This window comes from Pleurodeles waltl, chromosome 9 (assembly GCF_031143425.1).
Source record: "Pleurodeles waltl isolate 20211129_DDA chromosome 9, aPleWal1.hap1.20221129, whole genome shotgun sequence".
Lineage (NCBI taxonomy): Eukaryota > Metazoa > Chordata > Amphibia > Caudata > Salamandridae > Pleurodeles > Pleurodeles waltl.
In genome coordinates, this window is record NC_090448.1 from 397,242,633 (window position 1) to 397,263,597 (window position 20,965).

At 46.2% G+C, this 20,965-nt stretch overlaps 2 protein-coding genes across 4 annotated transcripts in view; one reads left to right on the forward strand and one right to left on the reverse strand.

The window, feature by feature from the left end:
* Positions 1-17,242, forward strand: part of TRPT1 (tRNA phosphotransferase 1) — a 57,784-nt gene extending 40,542 nt beyond the window's left edge. For both annotated transcript variants that reach the window (XM_069207108.1, XM_069207109.1), the window contains exons 6-8: positions 19-75; positions 7,442-7,552; positions 16,811-17,242. In XM_069207108.1, coding sequence (XP_069063209.1) covers positions 19-75; positions 7,442-7,552; positions 16,811-16,833 — 191 coding nt within the window. In that variant the 3' untranslated portion in view covers positions 16,834-17,242. The remainder of the gene's footprint in view (positions 1-18; positions 76-7,441; positions 7,553-16,810) is intronic.
* Positions 17,243-18,018: 776 nt separating this feature from the next.
* FERMT3 (FERM domain containing kindlin 3) overlaps positions 18,019-20,965 on the reverse strand; it is a 77,415-nt gene continuing 74,468 nt past the window's right edge. For both annotated transcript variants that reach the window (XM_069207106.1, XM_069207107.1), the window contains exons 14-15: positions 19,235-19,376; positions 18,019-18,804 (exon numbers count right to left, since the gene is read on the reverse strand). In XM_069207106.1, the coding sequence (XP_069063207.1) occupies positions 18,625-18,804; positions 19,235-19,376 (322 nt within the window). In that variant the 3' untranslated portion in view covers positions 18,019-18,624. The remainder of the gene's footprint in view (positions 18,805-19,234; positions 19,377-20,965) is intronic.

Consider the following 20,965-nt stretch of genomic DNA (forward strand, 5'->3'; position numbering starts at 1 on the left):
TTATCTTTTGTTATTTAGGCATGCGCAAAAGTTGCGACCTGGCTATCTTTATAGATCTTCCTAAAGCTTTATCAGGTGAGTTGACCAGATCAAAGGCATTGGTATCGGTGTTTGTTAGGTGCTTCAGGTACCGATTTGCTTCAAAGATGCGTTTGTCCGTAGACTGTGGAAGCACTTTGTAAGGATATTTCTTCTTATCTAAGGCCTGGAAAGCACTGTATCCTCTTCTTCAGCCAGATCCTAACCCCAGAATCGTGTTATGATATATCTCACCTACAGCAGTTACAACTTAAAGTATCCAGGATTTAATTTGGTTAATTAGGAAGGGTGATGGCTCTTTAATGTGATTTCTGTGTTTGAGGTATACCTTGTAAAATGTAGTTTCAGTTAGTTAAGTTATACAATGTTATTCATGCCTAAGCAGATTTGGGGGTTTGGCAAATGGATTACTGTGTCACAAACGTGACAGATATCCTGTCTGCTCTGTTACAAGTGCCTTTGGATATAAAGCACTTGTAATATAGCATCTTGGCTTTCAGTCAGGTTTGCTACGGAGTATCCACTCCTCCAGACTCTAAATCCAGCTCTAAGTATTCTTTTTTGTTTTACTCCACAATAAACTGAATAGTTTTCTTTCATGGTGTGAGCTAATTTAGGAGTATTGTAATCAGAAAATATACACTGTTTTTTTTGTTTGAATCTGTTTATTGAATTTAAATCATCACATTTTACAATACAGCAATAGAATTGTTGACATTTAGTGCAAAGTAGGCCATAACATGTGATGACAGTGTCTAAATATTATCAAATGACAAACATATTGTGATAAAAGAAATAGACAATACGCTAGGCATATCACCTGTGGCAGAGCAGGCAGATCCATACATGTAATAACCATGCTATAATGAATGTTTAAATCAAACAACTTGATAGACCATTAAGTGCAGCCAGCTGCCATCCCACAATTTTTATCTTGAGAATCATAACATGACACCCTAGTATTGAGGACTTCAAAAAGTGTCTACATGAGGGACATTGTAACGTGTAATACAGATAATATCTTGTAACAGCCTCTGTTATGTGTCCGGTGTTCTTGTCACATTGCTAGTGTTATCATTGGGTTTGAGTGTTTGGTTAGACTACAGATCAGAAAGAATGTTGTCCCAGTGGGTGGTGATGGGATATTTCTGCAGCCCTAGTGTGTCCTCCTTATGCATGGCCACACTTTTGGCTTGTGCCCAGTTGAGCAGCAATTGTTTCCAGGCAATAGGCAGTGGGAGTTCTGAGTATTTCCACCTTCATGTGATAAGCTGCTTGGCCATTGAGGAATCCAGGTCTAAAAAGCGGGAAGTCACTCAGTGTTTATTGTGTCTACGATACAACCCTAGAAGGCATGTTTCCCACTTGTGCAATTTTGGGCTTTCTGTGCACACTGTTAAGCTAGATGTGACCCATTAAGTATGTAGCTTGGGACAGGCCCATAACATGTGTAGCAAGTCAACATCTATGAGGGCACAGTGCGGGCAGGCTGCATCAACTCTGTGATAAAACTGGTTCACGTTAGCTAGAGTAAGGTAAGCCCTGTGTACTATGTAGAGCTGAGTAAGCTTAAACCGGGCATTGCGTGGTACGTGTTTAGGTCCCTCTATCAGGGCAGCCCATACCTTTTCTGAGCAAGGATGTGTTAAATCTACTTCCCAACGCTAGTGGTTCGATCGCCAGGGAAGGAAAAAAAGGCGACAGTGGGCAGCCTTGTCTCGTTCCTCTTCATATGGAAATTGCATTTGAAAGTAGGGGTCCGGTCTTGACCCTGATTGAGGGGTCAGTGTATAGCAACTTTACTTGTCGCAGAAAGCAATGCCCGATACCATATCAGGCAGTGTAATGAAGAGATATTTCCATTCCAATGATTCGAAAGCCTTTTCAAGGCCTAAGAGCGGACATCCAGCACAAGGCCAGGCATGGCAGGCATATGTCATAACTCTAAAGAAACTGCATAAGTTCAGTGAGGTGTTATGGGCATGGACAAGCCTGTTTTGGTCCGTGTGAACCCAGCAGGAGACTAGTGGTGCCAGATGTTCCACAAGTATTTTCACCAGTATCTCATAATCAGTTTTAAGTAGAGCCAACGGTCGGTCGGGGCTTGTGAGCAGGGATCTTTATTTGGTTTGGGCCAGGAGAGGACTTAAGCGCGGGGTTAATTGAGGAGCAAAGAATTTGTATAGCTCAGTGGGCAAACCATCGGGTCCCGGGGACTTGCCAGTGGCTAATGCCCTGATCACCTATGTGACTTCACACAGTGTAATGAGACTGTCAAGTTCTGCATCCTGTACCATATAATGCAGGGCAATGGCAGGTTAGTAAAGGAGTCATATGCCTCCGGGCTAGTGACCGTGTGGTACACCTATATGTAGTGTCGGGTCAACTCTTCATGGATAACGTGTTGTGCATAAAGGATGGTGCCTGTCTCAGAACGTAGCGCTGTTATGGGCTGTTGTGGTTGAACCTGCCTGATGATCCATCCATGCAAGTAGTCGTCCGGTTCTATCAACCAATGAATATGTGTGTGCTGAGTGCACAGTATGAGTAAGAGAACACAGGTGGTCATTACGACCCTGGCGGATTACTTCCGCCAGGGCCGTGGGACGCGGTGGCACCGCCGACAGGCCGGCGGTGCCCCGCGGGGCATTCTTACCGCGGCGGCTTAGCTGTGGTCAGAGAAGGGTTTCCCGCTGCCCCCAAGGAATCCTCAGGGCCCCAAAATGTATTTCACTGTCTGCCTTGCAGACAGTGAAATACGCGACGGGTGCAACAGCACCCGTCGCACCTTCCCACTCCGCCGGCTCTATTACGAGCCGGCATCCTCGTGGGAAGGGAGTTTTTCCCTGGGCTGGCGGGCGGTCTTTTGGAGACCGCCCGCCAGCCCAGGGAAAAACTCATAATACCCTCCGCGGTCTTCTGACCGCGGAGCGGTATTATGGAGGGCGGAATTCTGGCGGGCGGAATTCTGGCGGGCGGCCTCCGCCGCCCGCCGGAATCGTAATCAGGCCCACAGTCTTTCCAGTAGGGCAGCATGTTCACGTTGCACATCTGTTAGCTCGTGTGTAGTACTGGGAATGCCAGCTGCCCTCTTCTCCAGATCTAAGAATGTTTTCTCCAAGCAGGAGACGCCCCTATTAATCTGTTGTCCCATGTTACCCTGCACTCATAGGGAGTGTCCTTGCATCGTCTCCTTAAAAGCATCCCACTCTATCAGTCTTGGGGATGCTGTTTTAGTGTTATTATGAAAATACTCTACAACCATTGACCCAAGGGAAGTTTTTAATGGCGGATCTTCCAGTAGTGCAGGGTGCAGGCGCCATGTAGGAATGGGAGGTTGGATGGTCACCCAGTGCAGCTGTAGCAGATGAGGGTTGTGATCAGAGTGGATGCGCCCCATATATTCCACATTTGTAATAGAGGGGAGCAGCGATGATGCACCAACAAATCTGTCCATATGGACGTGTAGGTTGTGTGGGTCCAAATGAAAGGAGTATACCTTTGTGATTGGGTTATGGGCCTGCAGAAATCAACTAGCTGCCATTGGCCGAGCCAATCAGTCAATGTGTGAGCATTGGTAGTTACAGTTGTATAGGGTCAGGGGGGAATGGTTAAGGGTAGTATCCAGTACACTATTGGAATCACCCCACAAGAAGCCATGCTGTGTCACTCCATCGAGATAGGGCATTGGAAAGGGATTGTAAAAAGGCAGTCTGGTTGGTATTTGGGGCATAAATAGAGCTGAGCAGGATGGGATGGCCATCAAGCCAGCCTTTCACCAGGGCAAAGTGGTCTTCTGGATCCAACAACATGTTCTCAACTATGAGCAGTGTCCGGGGTTACCTACAGCAATATCCCCCTGGCGTAAGTAGAATAATTTGTGGCAAATAACTGCCCACGCCAATGTCTTTGCAGCTTGAGAGCTTCTGAGTGGATAAGTGGAGTCTTCTGCAGTAGTGCTATGTATGTGGATCGTCTCTTCAGGTAGGAATATACAGAGCATTGGCGTGATGGTGTGTGCATGCCCCTCACGTACCGGGTGAGTATATTAAAATGGGTCATAGTGAGAGGTGTATGTTGCCGAAACACAGGGGGTCATGGCAGTGTCAGCGAGAGCATAGTGGTGCTCGATGTGCCTGTGGAGGGCCGGGGGTGGGAGGACTGTTCCATGGTAGGTCAGTGGTCTTAGCTAATGTTATGCAAACCTGTTACAGAAAACTTGAAATACCAATGAAGCAGAAACGCAACATGTTTCCGCTTAATGAGATAACTAGAACTCAGCAAGAATCAGGCAGTTAAGGTACTGAAGGAGGGGTTATACCTAGGCAGCCAATTAGGGAGTGCCCCCTTATGCTAAGGGATAAATGTACAGGAACCCATGTATATTCGTCAGTGCATGGCCACTCTGCTTACCAAGGCATAGTTGTATTCATTGTAGGCTGTTTAGTGTGCAAGCACCTTTTTGGTCCCATGATGATATTCTCCCCTCCCCCTGCAAAAGATAAGCTAGGGAAATTGCGTATGTCTTTTAGGGGAGGACGTTGATGGACATGCCGCCTAGTGAAAAGAAAATTGTAAACCTTGGCAACCATGTGAGCAGCGTTTCAGATAATGTAATTTGTCGTTGGTGGAGTGATATCCAGAAGAGCCCCAGAGTCTGTTTTGGACAGCCAAATAGTAGTAGATCCATCCATCGAGTGTCTTGTCTGATTCATCATCCAGCCCAGAGCATCGCTATTGCTCACTGAGTGCTGCGGCCTTCTGTAACGCTTGACACCTCCTGTAATACTCGTTCCAGGTCAGGTGCATTTATCAGCTGCTGGGATTGCCGTGGACAGTCTACCTCGGTAACGTAGAGCTTTCCCGTCATGTAACTTAATGCCAGAGCGGGTAGGGCTGTCTGCTGTGGAATGTCATGTTGATTCCAGCTAGTCCCACTCTTATTCCGGGGTGTTGGAGAATTGCCGGTTGCCACCCCCAGTTGTGCCAGAAAGAGGAGGGCATATCGGAAATCTAGTTTGTGAAGTTGACGTTTAACTGCAAGAAAGGAGTTCTGCTGCTGTTGCCCATTACTGTGTAGTCAGGAAAACGCATTACTTTGGCGTTATCCACAGCGACTTTGCCAAGCTTCTGTTCCTTGCGCAGAACAGTGTCTTTGTCTCTGGCAGTAGGCATAACAGGAATGGTTATGGGTTGGATCACGGCGCCAGTCTACGTGCTGGTACACAGTGGGGACGATGTACTGTGAAAAAGCGTGAGAGAGCATCCTGAGGAAGTAGTTGCCACAGTCTTTGCTTCACATAGGTGACAGAATTTGATCCTTCCACTCCCCCCAGTAGGCCCGCCACGTGCACTGTTGCAAGCTCAGAGTTGAGTTGATCACTTACGGAAAGTTGGGGTGTGGTAACATCTGTGCGCCCCACATCCCTTACCAGCCGATCATCCTCCATGGGGGATTTCAAGCGTGTTCCTTTTGTGATAGCGCGTGTCCGCCCCATTGCCTCGGGTTATAAGTCCAGACCAATATGTTGTCTCTACTCAAGGACTCGCTTGCCAGGTTGCACCAGGGCCTTTGTGGATGGCAGCACGAGCAGCCCCTGAGTCCCGTAGGTCCAACACACACTGTGCACCTCCAATATGTCAATGGCAATGGGGGGGTCTAAATAAGTTGTGCACATGTTCCTAGAGTTTCCATCGTAGAAAACGTCAACTAGAAAAAGTCAGTAGGTTCAATAGATGCTTGCCTGTGCCCAACGATTGTTCAGGGTGCTGCAGCACAAGCAGCCCCCTTTGTTAAGTGGAAAGAGGTATTCCAATCTACTCTCATGACTGATGGCAGATAAGCGTTTTAGGATGGGCTGCTACAGAGAGTTCCACTGTGCCTGCTGCTCGTCTGGGGATGTGTAGGCAATAGCAATCTGTAAACTTTGCCTGTAAGTCTTTAAACCCCCCCCCCCCCAAAGTCTGTTAGGCACTTATATGGGATGGTTTGTTAATGTTAATGTCCAGGTAGCACCTGTGTTTTTTTGCCATCTGGTGTCTCAGTGTATAAGAAAAAGCATTTCCGTGCCTGTGTAGAGCGCCCCCAGTCAAGTGTCAATAATAATTTAATTTACATGGGGCTCCCCTGCACTTAGTCTTGTGGGAGCTGGTAAATCTGTTTCTCACTTGTACTTGCTGTGTATTGTAGCACAAAGGCAGTTTCTCACTGACAATGCAGCCTAGTGTGTAGCTCCGATAACAGTAGGCCACATGGTAAGGATAGAGCGGAGTGGGGGATGGGTCTGACGTGCCGCCTCAAGTGTCAGGTGTGTAAACCTTACAAGGAGCCCCCTGCTAGCCCCCCACCATTTGTGAGTTCTCAGCACAATCTGAGTGCGCATTCCTCCCTGTTCCTTGGGGCAGCAAGTCGAACAGCTCGCCGCTTTTTCCAGCGTTCATGTGTGGCACTCCAGGCCTTACTGGGTCTCAGGTGCGGCAAGGGCCAGCCAACTCACATCGAGTATCGCGTGTCCAATGCCCCTCCTTTGGTTCGTCTTCGCTTGTAACTCTGGGTGCACATCCAATTCTGGTGCCCAGGGGCCGCTCCCCCGGTGTGTTCTTGAAGGGGCGCTGCTCCGCCACTGGGCCCAGCCCTCATCAGCAACGGCTTCCCTCCCTCGCTTCATGTATCCCCAATGACTGTCTAGCAAGGCTGCAAGACAGTGGAGGACTCAGGGGTGGGAGGTTCTTTTTTGGGTGATATTGATGGTGGGTTCCCGGTAGGATGGTTGCCAGTTAGACTGGGCAAGCAGCAGGGCTCTTTCAGAGCACGTCCGCCACGTTTGCCATTCAAGCCACACTCCCCGAATATGTGCACTGTTGTCCTATTATTATAACTGTTCTTTAATAAATATATGTTGATATTTAAGACAGTAGATTTTGTGTTGTGCTTGCTGTTGCAACATATGACATAATCCAATCCCTGCCTTTCCTAGAGACCGCCTCTGCTTTGTGTAAAACTGGAACCTTAATATGTATTCATTGTATTTCATACATATGTCCCATTTAGTTCCCTCAGCTCCTTGATGCTAACAATTTAAAACAATTGAAAACAGTGCTATATAGGCATTGTGGAATAGTTATATTTGAGCCTGTGCCCTGGAAAAATATGAAGGGCAGATTTACAAGTTATGCAGCTCTCTTGGTGACTTTCTGAATAAAATATAAACCCAGAAGATTCTTTCAAATTTACCCTAAAGAACTAAAGAGGACATAATGAGTTTGGCTTTGGTTCCTGAGTGCGACACTGTCATCACAGTCAAAAACAAATAAAAGTAGTGTTGTGATATGGATGTCTTACTCATACTTGAAGCATGCTTCGTTCATCTCTGTTATTGAAGACCTTTTTCTTTCCTCATAGATGGACTGAAGTTTTACTGGTCGGTCAATAGAGCCATTCTGACCCCAGGGGATAGCAAAGGCTTCCTTCATCCTAGGTACTTCCAGAGGGTTCTGCAGCTGAAGCCTGAATGTAAGTGCCTCAACCATATCATTCAAATAAAATCAAGCAACAGTAACCTACAGTGATTGGTATTTCAACACGTTAATATTAAAGCAGGTCAGAGCGGCCATTAAGGGAGCTCCCTGGTATTTACTATGCCTTATCACCTGCAGACAATACCGAAGCCTCCCGGTATCACTGATTTGCATTCCAAACTCTTTGGTATCTAGTGAGTTGGCAGTTGCATAGAACCACCCACATTTGTGTATGCATTGGAATACATTCATGATTTGATAGCGGACCCAGGGCACAGAACTATGATGGTTTTACTCCAGAATTTGAGAAGAGACTGATGCAAGTAACAAGAGGCTCAAACACTAGGGCCACAAAACACCTGCACTCTGGCACATACGCAAACCTACTTTACTTTATTTCCAAATGGACAAAGGTCATCCAGTCAATGGCATTATGTAATCCTATGGAGACGAGTGCTATTTGAAAGTACAGTATTTTCATATGGGGTCAACCTTAGTGAAGGGTTCAATGTTATCTTGCAGCGGTTAACGTTAGTCAATGGCACAGTTTATCCTATGGCAGTCAATGTTAGTCAGTGGCATAATATTATCCTATGCTTGAATTAATCTCAGCCACTGCTAATTACTCGGGCCACATCTCAGTCCATCATTATTTTACACACCATGCCACCTGAGTTTGGACCCAAAACTTGCCCTGGGTTTCTTGTGTTCTTTCAGTTCAGGGAGGACCTGGCTTGGCAGATCAAGCAGGACTCTTCCCACTGGAGCAGGTCAAGACTGATTTGCATATAGCTGGGTCCAAACTGCGTAGGCATGATGTACAAAATAACAATTTGCTGGGGTGTGGCCCATATCTATATGGAGGTGACTATGGGACTGACCAGATACATGAGCTGCAAGGACCATCTTCTACAAGTGTATTAGACACTTTGCCTGAGATTATGATGGACTTTCCTACTGGGAGCCCACTCCAGTTGTGATGTCTTTTCATACAATAGTCAAGAAAGTGATGGAGGTATTGCACCTTGAACTCCCGACAGTAGAGGCAAAGGCCAGCATCCTCACTGAGGTTCTGCTACCAACAACTCCAGCGGCTGAACCATTACTGCCCTTCAATGATGCCGTCTTAGACCCAGTCTTGGCAGCATGGGGCAAACCATATCAGCTCCTTCGGTCAACAGACTGGTGGTTAGACGTTACCCACTTGCTCTAGGTGATACACCTTTTCCTTCTACCTACCCTTCACCTGCAAGCTTAATAATTCAATTATCATGTCCTTTCTGACAGCCAGCAGGCACCTTCCCATCAGTTCCCTCGTACAGGGAGACAAAACTCCTAGAAGCCAAGGGAAAGAAGACTTTCACTGAGAGGAGTATTACACCTAAATTGTTCAATGCAAATTGCCTCCTAGCTCATTATAACCAGGCTCTCGGGGATATGGCCAAGATGATTGTCCCTTAAGTGCTGGTAGACTTGAGGGCACACTTACAAGAAATAATTAAGGATAGACAGAATTCTTCCTGGCATATCATTAAGTCTGGGGTGGATACTGTGGACTGTGGCCCGGGCTAAAGACAGCTCTATATCTATGAGGCAACATGCCTGGTTATGTACATTCAACATTCAGGCCAACCTCACGGACCTTTCAGTCAATGGAATACAGCTTTTTAGAGAAAAGGTAGACTCCGATTTAGAGCAGTTCGAGACCAGCAAGACCATAGCATGCTTCTTGGACTAGCAACTGCCACCTTCTAAGAGGGATTACCACCAGTTCAAAACTTTTCGTGGCTTATCAAGAGGCTTCTCTTTTTGCCAGTGTCAGTGCTCTCAAACTCAGGCCCAGTAGCAGGAACAAAATACACTTGTCATGCTAGACAGAGACAGAGGAAAGGGATTTGGATCTGCCCAGCAACTGTTCTCATCTTCTTCTAAACCCAGACCCCCTCCCCACCAGCTCACGTAGCTTGCTTTCCCAATCCCACTCATAGCCTGTGATGGTGTAATATCCTTTCTCCTGGATTGAAAGGCCATACCAGTGGGTCCTCCAAATTGTAATTAAAGGTTACACCCCTCCCTTCCTTCAGGTTCCAATCCCCATCCCCTACCCACCATGTTTTCCCCATGCAGACCACGTGCATCAACAGGTAGAAGCACTCCTACAGAAAGGAGTGGTGGAGTTAATGCCAAAGCAGGATAAAGACAGAGGATGGTGTGCATGTTTCTTCCAGGTACCCAAGAAGGATGGTGGTATGTGCCTGACCCTAGACATCAGAAGCTTGAACTTGTTCCTTAGAAAGGAAAGGTTCACAATGCTGACCCTGGCTCCGGTGTTACTGCTTTGGAACTTGAAGATGTCACTCGACCTGCAGGATGCATACTTCCACAATCCTATCCTGTAGTCACACCAGGATTACTAAGAATTTGTGATGGGTTCTAAGTACTATCAATTTGCAGTGTTCCCCTTTGGCTGAACGTCGGCACTGCGGGCTTTCATGAAGGTGATGGCAGTGGTTGCGGCCTATCTCAGAAGGTCGGACATCAAAATCTTGCTGTACCCAGACAACTGCCTAATCAAAGCCGGATCGGCAGAGAGAGTGCCACACTATCTGCAGTCGACAGGATCCCTGCTGTTTGAACTGGTCTTGTCAATAAATTAGCCCAAATCTCACCTGTGGTCCTCCCAGTGACTCCAATTCATAGGATCAGTACTGGACACCATCCTTCTCCATGCCTTTTAAACTCCACAGATGATTGCTGACATCAAGGAGATGGTTTCATCCTTCTAACAAGGCTCAAAAGTTGCAGTTCTGAGTGTGCTGAGATGCCTGGGTGTGCTGTATTCCTTCATTCTCCTAATCACATGTCCACCCATGTTAGTAAATGAGGGCCCTGCAAGGGAGCCTCTGCAAGATGTGGCTACAGTACAGAGGAGACCTTATAGACTTTATTGTGGTCTCTTCCAGCCCTGTGGCAGAAGTGGTTGGTGACAGAATGAGACAAACCTGAATTGCTTGCTATGATATAATAAGTACTTATAAAACGCATTAATACCTTGAGGCGCCTTGGTGCTGCAACTGTTCAAAAGGTCAGAAGCAAAGCCATTACTAATTTACAAATAACCAGCGCTTTAAAGTCTTTCTGAAAGACAGGCGATTGGACATGGATTTGGTATTTAAAGGTAAACTGTTCCATAGCTTAGCTGTGCGAAGAAAAAAGCTTCTACCGCAACAAGAGGAGCGCTTGAATGTAGGAACTGTAATGATTTTGGCCGATGTAGAGCAAAGAGTCCTGTTAGGAGAGTACCATTAAAAGCTACCTTTCAGATACCCCATGCCCTTGTCGTGAAGAGCTTTGTAGGCAATACATAGGGTCTTAAAGGTGATATGCTGCTTGATTTGTAGACAATGTAGCTTTCATAAGGCTTGGGCAGAATGAAACTTGGGAATCCCTATAAGCATGTGTGCTACTGTGTTCTGCAGTATCTGAAGCATATTCAACAATCGCTGTTGCATGTTTAAATAGAGACCATTACAGTAATCAATTTTAGATAGAATTAGGGCCGTCACTACTGTCTTCTGTAGTTAATGTGGAATGCATAGAAAGATTTTGTATTGTCCCTAGAGTATAAAAAGAAGAAATGGCAGTAGTGACTTGCTCACCAAAGGTGGGCTTGTCGTCACCTGTAATTCTAGGTTCCTTAACTTTCTGACCGGGTTTGAAGAGTTCCCATTTCTTGGAGCTACCAAAAAGAAGCATTATTGCCATACAGGAAGACCTCTGTCTTCCTGGAAGTTAACTTTAGGCAATTATTAATCGGCCTCACAGCCCGCATGCAGTTGTGAAAACTGGTTCCAGTGTTGTTATTACTAGAGAGTGAGACAATTTGTGCATCGTCAGCATATGATACTAAGGGAACCCCAAATAATTTGATCAAGCTGCTGAATGATGTAACATAAATGTTAAATAAAGCTGGATTCAGAGAGGACCCGTGAGGGATCCCACAAGGCAGACTCCTTTAGAGCCACAGATTGTTCTCATCCGGAGAGAAAAAATATTAGTAGGGCCAGCGCCACCCTATTGATCCTGATGTTATAGGAAAGGTCAAGCAGCAGATCAATATTGACTATTTCGAATGTTGCTGATAGACCAAGTAAAATAAGGGCTGCTCTGTCTCCCTTGTCTAGAGTTGCCCTTATCGCCTCTGTGGCCACAATCGGGCTGATTCTGTACTATGGCTACTCCTGAATCTGGAGTGAGTGAAATCTAAGAGATCATTATTATTATCCTTTATAAAGGAGGCCAGTTGCTCTCCACAATTTTGGCTGGCAAAGGGAGCCGAGAAATTGGATGATAGCTGTTAGGGTCCAGAGGATAGAGATTATTATTCTTTTTGTTTATTAATAGGAGCACTGATGCAATTTTCCCTTGTTTAGGTAAGTAGCCTGAGTTAAACATCTCATTAAAAATTCTGTTAAGTTAAGTTGCTATAATCTTAAACGCTAATTGTACAATTGTCTGAGGGCATGGATCAAATGGAGAGCCTGATTTTGTAGATTTGATTAGCAATTTTACCTGCTCAATCGTAAGGGAAGTGAATTTGCTAAACGTTTCATTGTCTAAGCAAGAGGGAAAAAAGTTCCTTTCCCCTGGAATAGTTGGCATGTTTGAGTAAAACCTATTATAAACCTCTTCTACTTAAGTTTGAAAACAATTAGGAAGGGTATTGCAGAAAGATCCTTGCCAAGTTTTTACTGGAGACATTGGTGAGTTTAGTAACTGTCTGAAACAGGCCTTTTTACAGAACTTATTGAGGCTTCATTCTTTTGAGTAAAATAAGCTGATTTTTTTTTTTCTTTCTGCAACAATGCCTTATAATCTGCTATATATTGCTTATATTTTCATTCTCCAGGTTATTGTAATTCTTTTACCTTCTCCCGCTCTTCAACCATGGCTATGATACTGACGGATGCTTCCACTTCAAAGTGGGGAGCTCATCTGGAGGATCTAGAGCTCAAAGGCCTCTGGAAGAATGGGTTCTTTACATCAACCTGTTGGAAGTGTGCGTGATTAAGCTTGCGCTCAAGGCCTTCCTCTACCTGCATTCAAGCTTGATCTGCCAAGATCTTGACACTACAGTGATGTGGTAGGTCAACGAGCAAGGAAATCAAGGTCTCACCGCCTTTTCCTGAAAGCATTGAGATTGTGTTCTTGGGAACACCGCCAAGGGATCTGGCTCACCGCCAGTCACCTAGTGGGGTCACTGTCAGAGCTGACTGCCTGAACCAGAATTATCCTGTTGATCACAAGTGGCACCTTCTAACAGCGGCAGTCCTGGACATTTTTGCCCCCCAGTCGGACACACCTCAGGTGAACTTGTTCAACTGATTGGACAATGATCAATGACAGCAAATCTGTGCCCTCCAGTATTCATTGAGAGGAACCTCACCTTTATGTTGAGGTGGAATTAATTTCTGTTGAGGTGGAACTTCGACTGCATTACGTGTTTCCCCACATACCCTTGATTCCTCAAGTTATGAGGAAGACTTACCAAGACCGGGCTCAAGTCATTCTCATTGCCTCGGATGGCCCAAGGAGGGTGTGGTACACGGGCCTTCTGTGTTTCTCCACTTGCCTCTTGCTTAGCCTGCCAGTCAGACTGGCTGTTATCTCCCAGTCAGGGGAAATGATTCTGCTCCCTAATGTGTCATAGGTGTAGGAAAGTACCATCTTGCCTGGCATGTTACCCCCCTTTTCACTGTATGTATGTATGTATGTTTTAGCTCCTGTGTCTCTGGGATCCTGCTAGGCAGGACCCCAGTGCTCATAGTATGTGCCCTGTATGTGTTCCCTGTGTGGTGCCTAACTGTATCACTGAGGCTCTGCTAACCAGAACCTCGGTGTTTATGCTCTCTCTGCTTTCTAAATTTGTCACTGCAGGCTAGTGACTAAATTTACCAATTCTCATTGGCACACCCATCGAATTCCCTTGTATATGGTACTTAGGTACCCAGGGTATTGGGGTTCCAAGAGATCCCTATGGGCTGCAGCATTTCTTTTGCCACCCATAGGGAGCTCAGACAATTCTTACACAGGCCTGCCACTGCAGCCTGAGTGAAATAACTTCCACGTTATTTCACAGCCATTTTTCACTGCACATAAGTAACTTATAAGTCACCTATATGTCCAACCTTCACCTGGTGAAGGTTGGGTGCCAAGTTACTTAGTGTGTGGGCACCCTGGCACTAGTCAAGGTGCCCCCACATCGTTCAGGGCAAATTCCCCGGACTTTGTGAGTGCGGTGACACCATTACACGTGTGCACTACATAGGTCACTACCTATGTATAGCATCACAATGGTAACTCCGATCATGGCCATGTAACATGTCTAAGATCGTGGAATTGTCACCCCAATACCATTCTGGTATTGGGGGGACAATTCCATGATCCGCCGGGTCTCTAGCACAGAACCCGGGTACTGCCAAACTGCCTTTCCGGGGTTTCCACTGCAGCTGCTGCCAACCCCTCAGACAGGATTCTGCCCTCCTGGGGTCCAGGCAGCCCTGGCCCAGGAAGGCAGAACAAAGGATTTGCACTCTCCCCCTTTGGAAATAGGTGTGAAGGGCTGGGGAGGAGTAGCCAGGGGAGGTGCCCAGAGCTCCTACAGTGTGTCCCAGACCTCTGCCATCTTGGAAACAGAGGTGTTGGGGGCACACTGGACTGGTCTGAGTGGCCAGTGCCAGCAGGTGACGTCAGAGACCCCCTCTGATAGGCTCTTACCTTTCTTGGTAGCCAATCCTCCTTTCTTGGTCGCCAAACCTCCATTTCTGGCTATTTAGGGTCTCTCCTCTGGGGAATTCTTCAGATAACGAATGCAAGAGCTCACCAGAGTTCCTCTGCACTTCCCTCTTCAACTTCTGCCAAGGATCGACCGCTGACTGCTCCAGGACGCCTGCAAAACTGCAACAAAGTAGCAAGACGACTACCAGCAACATTGTAGCGCCTCATCCTGCTGGCTTTCTCAACTGTTTCCTGGTGGTGCATGCTCTGAGGGCTGTCTGCCTTCACCCTGCACTGGAAGCCAAGAAGAAATCTCCCGTGGGTCAACTGAATCTTCCCCCTGCTAACGCAGGCACCAAAAGACTGCATCACCAGTCCTCTGGGTCCCCTCTCATCCTGACAAGCGTGGTCCCTGGAACACAGGAACTCTATCCAAGTGACTCCCACATTCCAGTGATCCTTCACTACAAGTTTGGTGGAGGTAAGTCCTTGCCTCCCCACGCTGGACTGCAAACCTGTGTACTGCGTGATTTGCAGCTGCTCCGGCTCCTGTGCACTCTTCCAGGATTTCCTTTGTGCACAGCCTAGCCTGGGTCCCCAGCACTCCGTCCTGCAGTGCTCAACCCTCTGAGTTGGCCTCCAGCATCGTGGGACCCTCCTTTGTGACTCTGACCCAGCTCCGGTTCACAAATCTTCCAAGTGCCTGTTCGGGTACTTCTGCGGGTGCTGCCTGCTTCTGTGGGGGCTCTCTGAGTTGCTGAGTGCCCCATCTGTCTCCTCCTCCAAGGGGTGACATCCTAGTCTACCGCGACCCTTGCAGCTAGCAAGGCTTGTTTGCGGTATTTCTGCATGGGAACACTTCTGCAACCTTCATCGCGATGTGGGACATCTTCCATCCAAAGGAGAAGTTCCTAGTCCTCTTCGTTGTTGCAGAATTCCAAGCTTCTTCCATCCGGAGGCAGCTTCCTTGCACCTTCATCCGGGGTTTTCTGGGCTCCTGCCCCCCCAGACACTGTCGCGACTCTTGGACTTGGTCCCCATGCAGGTCCTCAGGTCCAGGAATCCATCTTCAGTGCTTTGCTGGTGTTTGTGGTTCTTGCAGAATCCCCCTATCACGACTATTGTGTCCTTTTGGGGTAGTAGGTGTACTTTACTCCTACTTTTCAGGGTCTTGGGGTGGGGTATCTTGGACACCCTGACTGTTTTCTTACAGTCCCAGTGACCCTCTACAAGCTCCCATAGGTCTGGGGTCCATTCGTGATTTGCATTCCACTTTTGGAGTATATGGTTTGTGTTGCCCCTAGACCTATGTTTGCCTATTGCAACCTATTGTAATTCTACACTGTTTGCATTACTTTTCTTACTGTTACTTACCTGTTTTGGGTTTGTGTACATATAACTTGTGTATATTACTTACCTTCTTACTGAGGGTACTCACTGAGATACTTGTGGCATATTGTCATAAAAATAAAGTACCTTTATTTTTAGTAACTCTTATTGTGCATATGATATAAGTGGTATAGTAGCTTTGCATGTCTCCTAGTTCAGCCTAAGCTGCTTTGCCATAGCTACCTTCTATCAGCCTAAGCTGCTAGAAACACCTCTATTCTACTAATAAGGGATAACTGGACCTGGCACAGGGTGTAAGTACCACAGGGTACCCACTGTAAGCCAGGCCAGCCTCCTACAATAGGCCACAACCTAGATGCCTGGAGATTGAACATGGACATCTGAGTATGTTTCACCTGCCACCGGAGGTGGCTGATAGTTATCCTGCAGCGCATTGCCAACCCACTAAATCTGCTTACTCTGGCAGATGGAGCAACTTTGTTGCCTAGTGCATGGACAGATATATACACCTCTTGTAGGCCACATTGTCACAGATCTTCCAACACGCGCTTTCCTTTGCCGTTAGGGGTTGTACAATTGGCACTGTCAAGGGGATTTTCACTGCACTGTCTCTATGTATCTCAAGATTCCTCACCAGCCCGCCCACCTCCACATTTGATGGATTGTTATATGGAAAGTTTATAAGATCCCAAATTATGTTTTAGCACTGTACTATTCAGTCTATGTCAATCCATCTGCTCGTCCGAAGGTGGAGAAAACAATTGATGGAAAGTGACGCTTCTTCTCCAGAGAGTGGTCTATGTGGCGTTGTGATGTCACTTCCAACATCAACACAAAGCCAGAACCCCCTGAAGGCGACGTCAGAACTGTGAAGTTTCTGGTTCCAGCCTGACACTTGGGATTATTCTAAAGGAGAGGAATTTGTAGGTAGGGAGATAGATTATCCACCAGAAAGATCATTACGGCAGGTAACATTTTTAGCTTGACCTGATTCCATCATTCTTGGGTGGTTAAAAGAAGGATAATTGTGTTTGGTAGTAATCAAATTAATTTAGTCTAAGTGCACCACAACTAAGGTAAATCACCAGTATTCGTGATTTCAAGATGTACCTCTTTCTCTTTTCAGGTCACCTGCTTCCCTTGGAATGAAGTGGCCTCCACTTGCACAGACAAGGACTGAGTGTGAAACTAAACACGCAAGTGGAAGAATGAAGATGTTTTTGCTTTACCTCTCGCTTGCCTACTACAAAGTGTACTTCAAGGAAGTCAGTCAGATAACACAAGTGTGAGAGGGCTTAGTTAACTGTCTTTATGAGGAGGCACTGTGTACTGTGCTTGTGAAGAGACCTAGTGGACTGTGCCTGTGAGGAGGCATTGTCCACCATCTTTGTGAGGAGGACTCATGTGTCATTCATTTGATCAGCCTGGTACACCGCCCTTGTGTGCAGGCCTTGTGCACTGTGCTTGAAGGCAGCCTCTTGCATTGACACTGTCACGAGGTTCTTGTAATGGAAGGATGCACAATATGGTCAATATAAATATGTACATGTTTTAATAAGTTTTCCTCTGTTTCTTTGCTGTGCGACTTAGTTTTAAAGTAAAGTATAATATATAGGGATGTGGGTCGTGGAAATCTCTGAAGTGAGTAGGCCAGAAAGCTACACATGTAGGTGTTCAGAAGAAGGCAGACATAAGAAACGGAGCCAGCTTCAGGGCGAGTAGTAAAAGTGAAGAGACATGACCAAGGAGAGTGTCCAGACGCGGAAGGTGTGTGGACATTGACAGACACTACAATGTAGACCTTGGTGTAAGCGAGAGAATGTGTCCAGATCTATTGAGAGAGTTTTAGATTTGGATAATGATGCCTGTTACTAAGGTTAAAGTGAGTGACAGAGGTGGGAGGGGCTCTTCTCTGGAAAACGACGAGTGTCAGAAGTGTGGATGTACCCATCACATGGGGGAAGAAAAGTGGAAGTCAGAGGGTGGGACAAGCCCACTGGCAAGAGTGGTGGAAGTGGATTTACACCCTGTCTAGTTCTCAGAATATAGTTCTCAGAATATAAGGAGAGCATGTTGTGAAAACCTACTTCAGTTGTTACAACACGCAAGTTAGACATTCCTTCTCTCTGGAGGGCAACCATGGTAGAAGGAGTTGTGCATCTGCTGATAATATAACTGTACTGCTTTTTTAGCGCACTCGAGCCTGTGCACAGAGAGATGACGGCCAAATTCCCTGAAAGCTAGCAACCAACAATAACATAACACCTTTGGCCTAACATTCTTCTGCAGTAAACTGCTGCAGTTATCAAGGACGATCAGGTAAAAGAGAAGACATTGGGGTCTTGATATTTTAGTCAAGTATGGACAGACGTAGACATAAAATAGCATAGTCCGAAAAGAACTGAGTGGCATACGTTTGGGATGTAGATATGGCCATCGCCCTTTTTTTTGTGCATCGTGCCATTTAGCATAGAAAATCATACGAAATGCTAGATTATTTTTTTACATTTTTCATCAGTTCGCTGGTTCCTGTGATTAATGTCCACTTGTAAAGCAAATCTGGGGTACCTCTCTACAATTCTGTGTCACCATCAAAGGAGGAATGGAACAAGGAAACTCATTTGAGTTTCTAGAGCAGTCTCTTTTCTATCATTGTCTTTAGTTATCCGTACCGTACGTGGTTTGCCACACATGGCCGCAAATCCACTCCACTAAGTCCATTGTCTTTTATACACAGCAGATCAAATTAATTAAATGGAGCAAAATATACGAGGAGCAGAAACATTGTAATAGTGCCTTGCAGTAGCTCGTGAGGGATATTAAAACGGAGGGGTAACGTCCCAGTGAATTCCAGAGATAAAAGGTGATTTAAAAGCCTTCTTGAGAAATGGGAGCAAAAGGCTTTGGAAGAGAGGGATAATAAAGTAAAGTAGAGAGTCTTCAGAGTGCTTCGTGGCCACCAGTTAGTTTGTGGAACAACTCTTCATTTAGAGTCTCGTTCTGATCCTTGGCCCGGGTGGACATGAAGATGTAACCTCCGATATACTCATGGACAATTTTGCAGTTGGCTGAGATGCAGCTGAAGGCCACATTGATGTGTTCATCAAACTCGATAGCCACCTGTGGAGGGCAGAGAAAAAAATGTGGAGAAACAGGTGCTAAATATCACAAACGTATAAGATACAAAAACAGCACTTGTGAGTTGACCAGAGGGAACAAGTTGAGTGTCATACATACATAAATATTTCATCACTGACAAACTGTATCCTGTAGCACTTTCCAAACACAGCACCATATAAAATAGTGGCACAACCCCCTATCACAGTTACAGACAGGCTTGAAACTTTATATGTCAGCTGTTTAACAATGTACAAACAGATGGAACCCTTTTTAAGATCAACTTTCTCTGAAATCACTATATAAATGTAGAGCGAGACTTAACTGTTTCAGATATGTCTCACAAAATAATTTACAGATTCAGAAGTGGGGCCAGCACTTTCCACTTAATTTGCCCACAACATGAAGGGTACATCTTTTATCTGACACTCACCTGCCGAATATCCCAGTTAACGTTCCACTGGCGCATGTTGCTGTAGCGCCATGTCTTCACCACGTCACCCACGCTGAGGTCGATGCGGATCAGGCGGTTATTGGCTATACCCAAGATCTCATCCTTCCGGCAGCCTTTGAATCTGCACCATCAAGGAAAGAGGGTAAAAGACTGGTAATACATGTACAGTAATGGGCAATACTATGATATATGAAAGTAGATCAGCAAATGTTGCCTGTAAGGCAAGACCAGAGGATGCATCTAACATGTAGGAACCAGCATCTCAGGGTAATGTTTTCTGTGTCCCTACCATTTTCCTTCTCGCTAACACTATTACTTTCTACTATCCCTATTATTTCGTTCTGTAAGAACGTTTCGAAGGTATATCAGCTTCTGCTGTTACTGCTCATAGACTCATAAGCTCAGGATTGAGATGCTTCAATGTACTCATGCCCTTGCCAGGTCATGTGGCCATTAGGTGTACTCTGCATCCTTAATGCAAGATTGAGTACTTAACTTGTACATGACCTCTCACGTCCATGATTAACGTTTTAGTACAGTACTGTAGGAAGTTGGCTCTGTATATACTATCTCAAAGTGAGAGATAGTGTGCAGAGTCCAAGGGTTCCCCTTAGAGGTTGATAGTGGCAAAATTAGATAATACTAATGCTCTTTTTTGTGGTAGTGTGGTCGAGCAGTAGGCTTATCAGAAGGTAGTGTTAAGCATTTGTTGTACACACACAGGCAATAAATTAGAACACACTCAAAGACTTAACTCCAGGCCTATAGGTTTTTATATGGAAAAATATTATTTTCTTAATTTATTTTAGAACCACAAGATTCAGAATTTAGGTAAGTACATAAACTGTAAGGTACTTGACACAGGTAAGTATGGAACTTTGAATTAAAACAGTAATGTACACAGTTTTGGCAAAAATGGCTAATAGCTATATTAAAAGTGGACACATTGCAAAAATCAACAGTTCCTGGGGAGGTAAGTATTGGTTAGTTTCTCAGGTAAGTAAAGCACTTACAAGTTCAGTCTCCTGGCCATAGGCAGCCCACCGTTGGGGGTTCAAGTCAACCCCCAACACCCAGCACCAGCAACACAGGGCCGGTCAGGTGCAGAGGTCAAAGTAGGGCCCAAATAGCATAGGCGTCTACACAGAACAGGGGTGCTCCGGTTCCAGTCTGCTAGCAGGTAAGTACCTGCGTTCTCAGGGAGCAGACCATGTTTTTTTTGTAGAGTACTGGGGGGGGGTCCCAAACAGGCACACAAAATACACCCTCAGCGGCACAGGGGCGGCCATGTGCAGTGTGCAAAGTAGGTGTTGGGTTGCAGATAGGAATCAATGGAGAAACCCGGGGGTCACTCTGGTGGTGCATACAGGGCACAGGGGGGGGCTTCTTGGGTCAGCCACCGACTGGGCTAGGATGATGGCCGCCTGCTGGTCACTCCTGCACCTGTAGTTGGTTCCTCTCGGTCCTGGGTGCTGCAGGTGCAGTGCTTCTTCCAGGTGTCGTGTTCCTTTGTTACCAGGCAGTCACGGTCAGGGGAGCCTCTGGATCCTCTTTGCAGGTGTCGCTGTGGGGGTGCAGGGAGGGCGACTCAGGGTGTCAACGTCGTTGGAGTTACCTGGGGGTCCTCTCTGCGGTGTTGGGTCTTCTGGACACGAGCTGGGGGCGTCGGATGCAGAATGTGGAGACTCATGCTTCCGGAGTGAGGCTGGA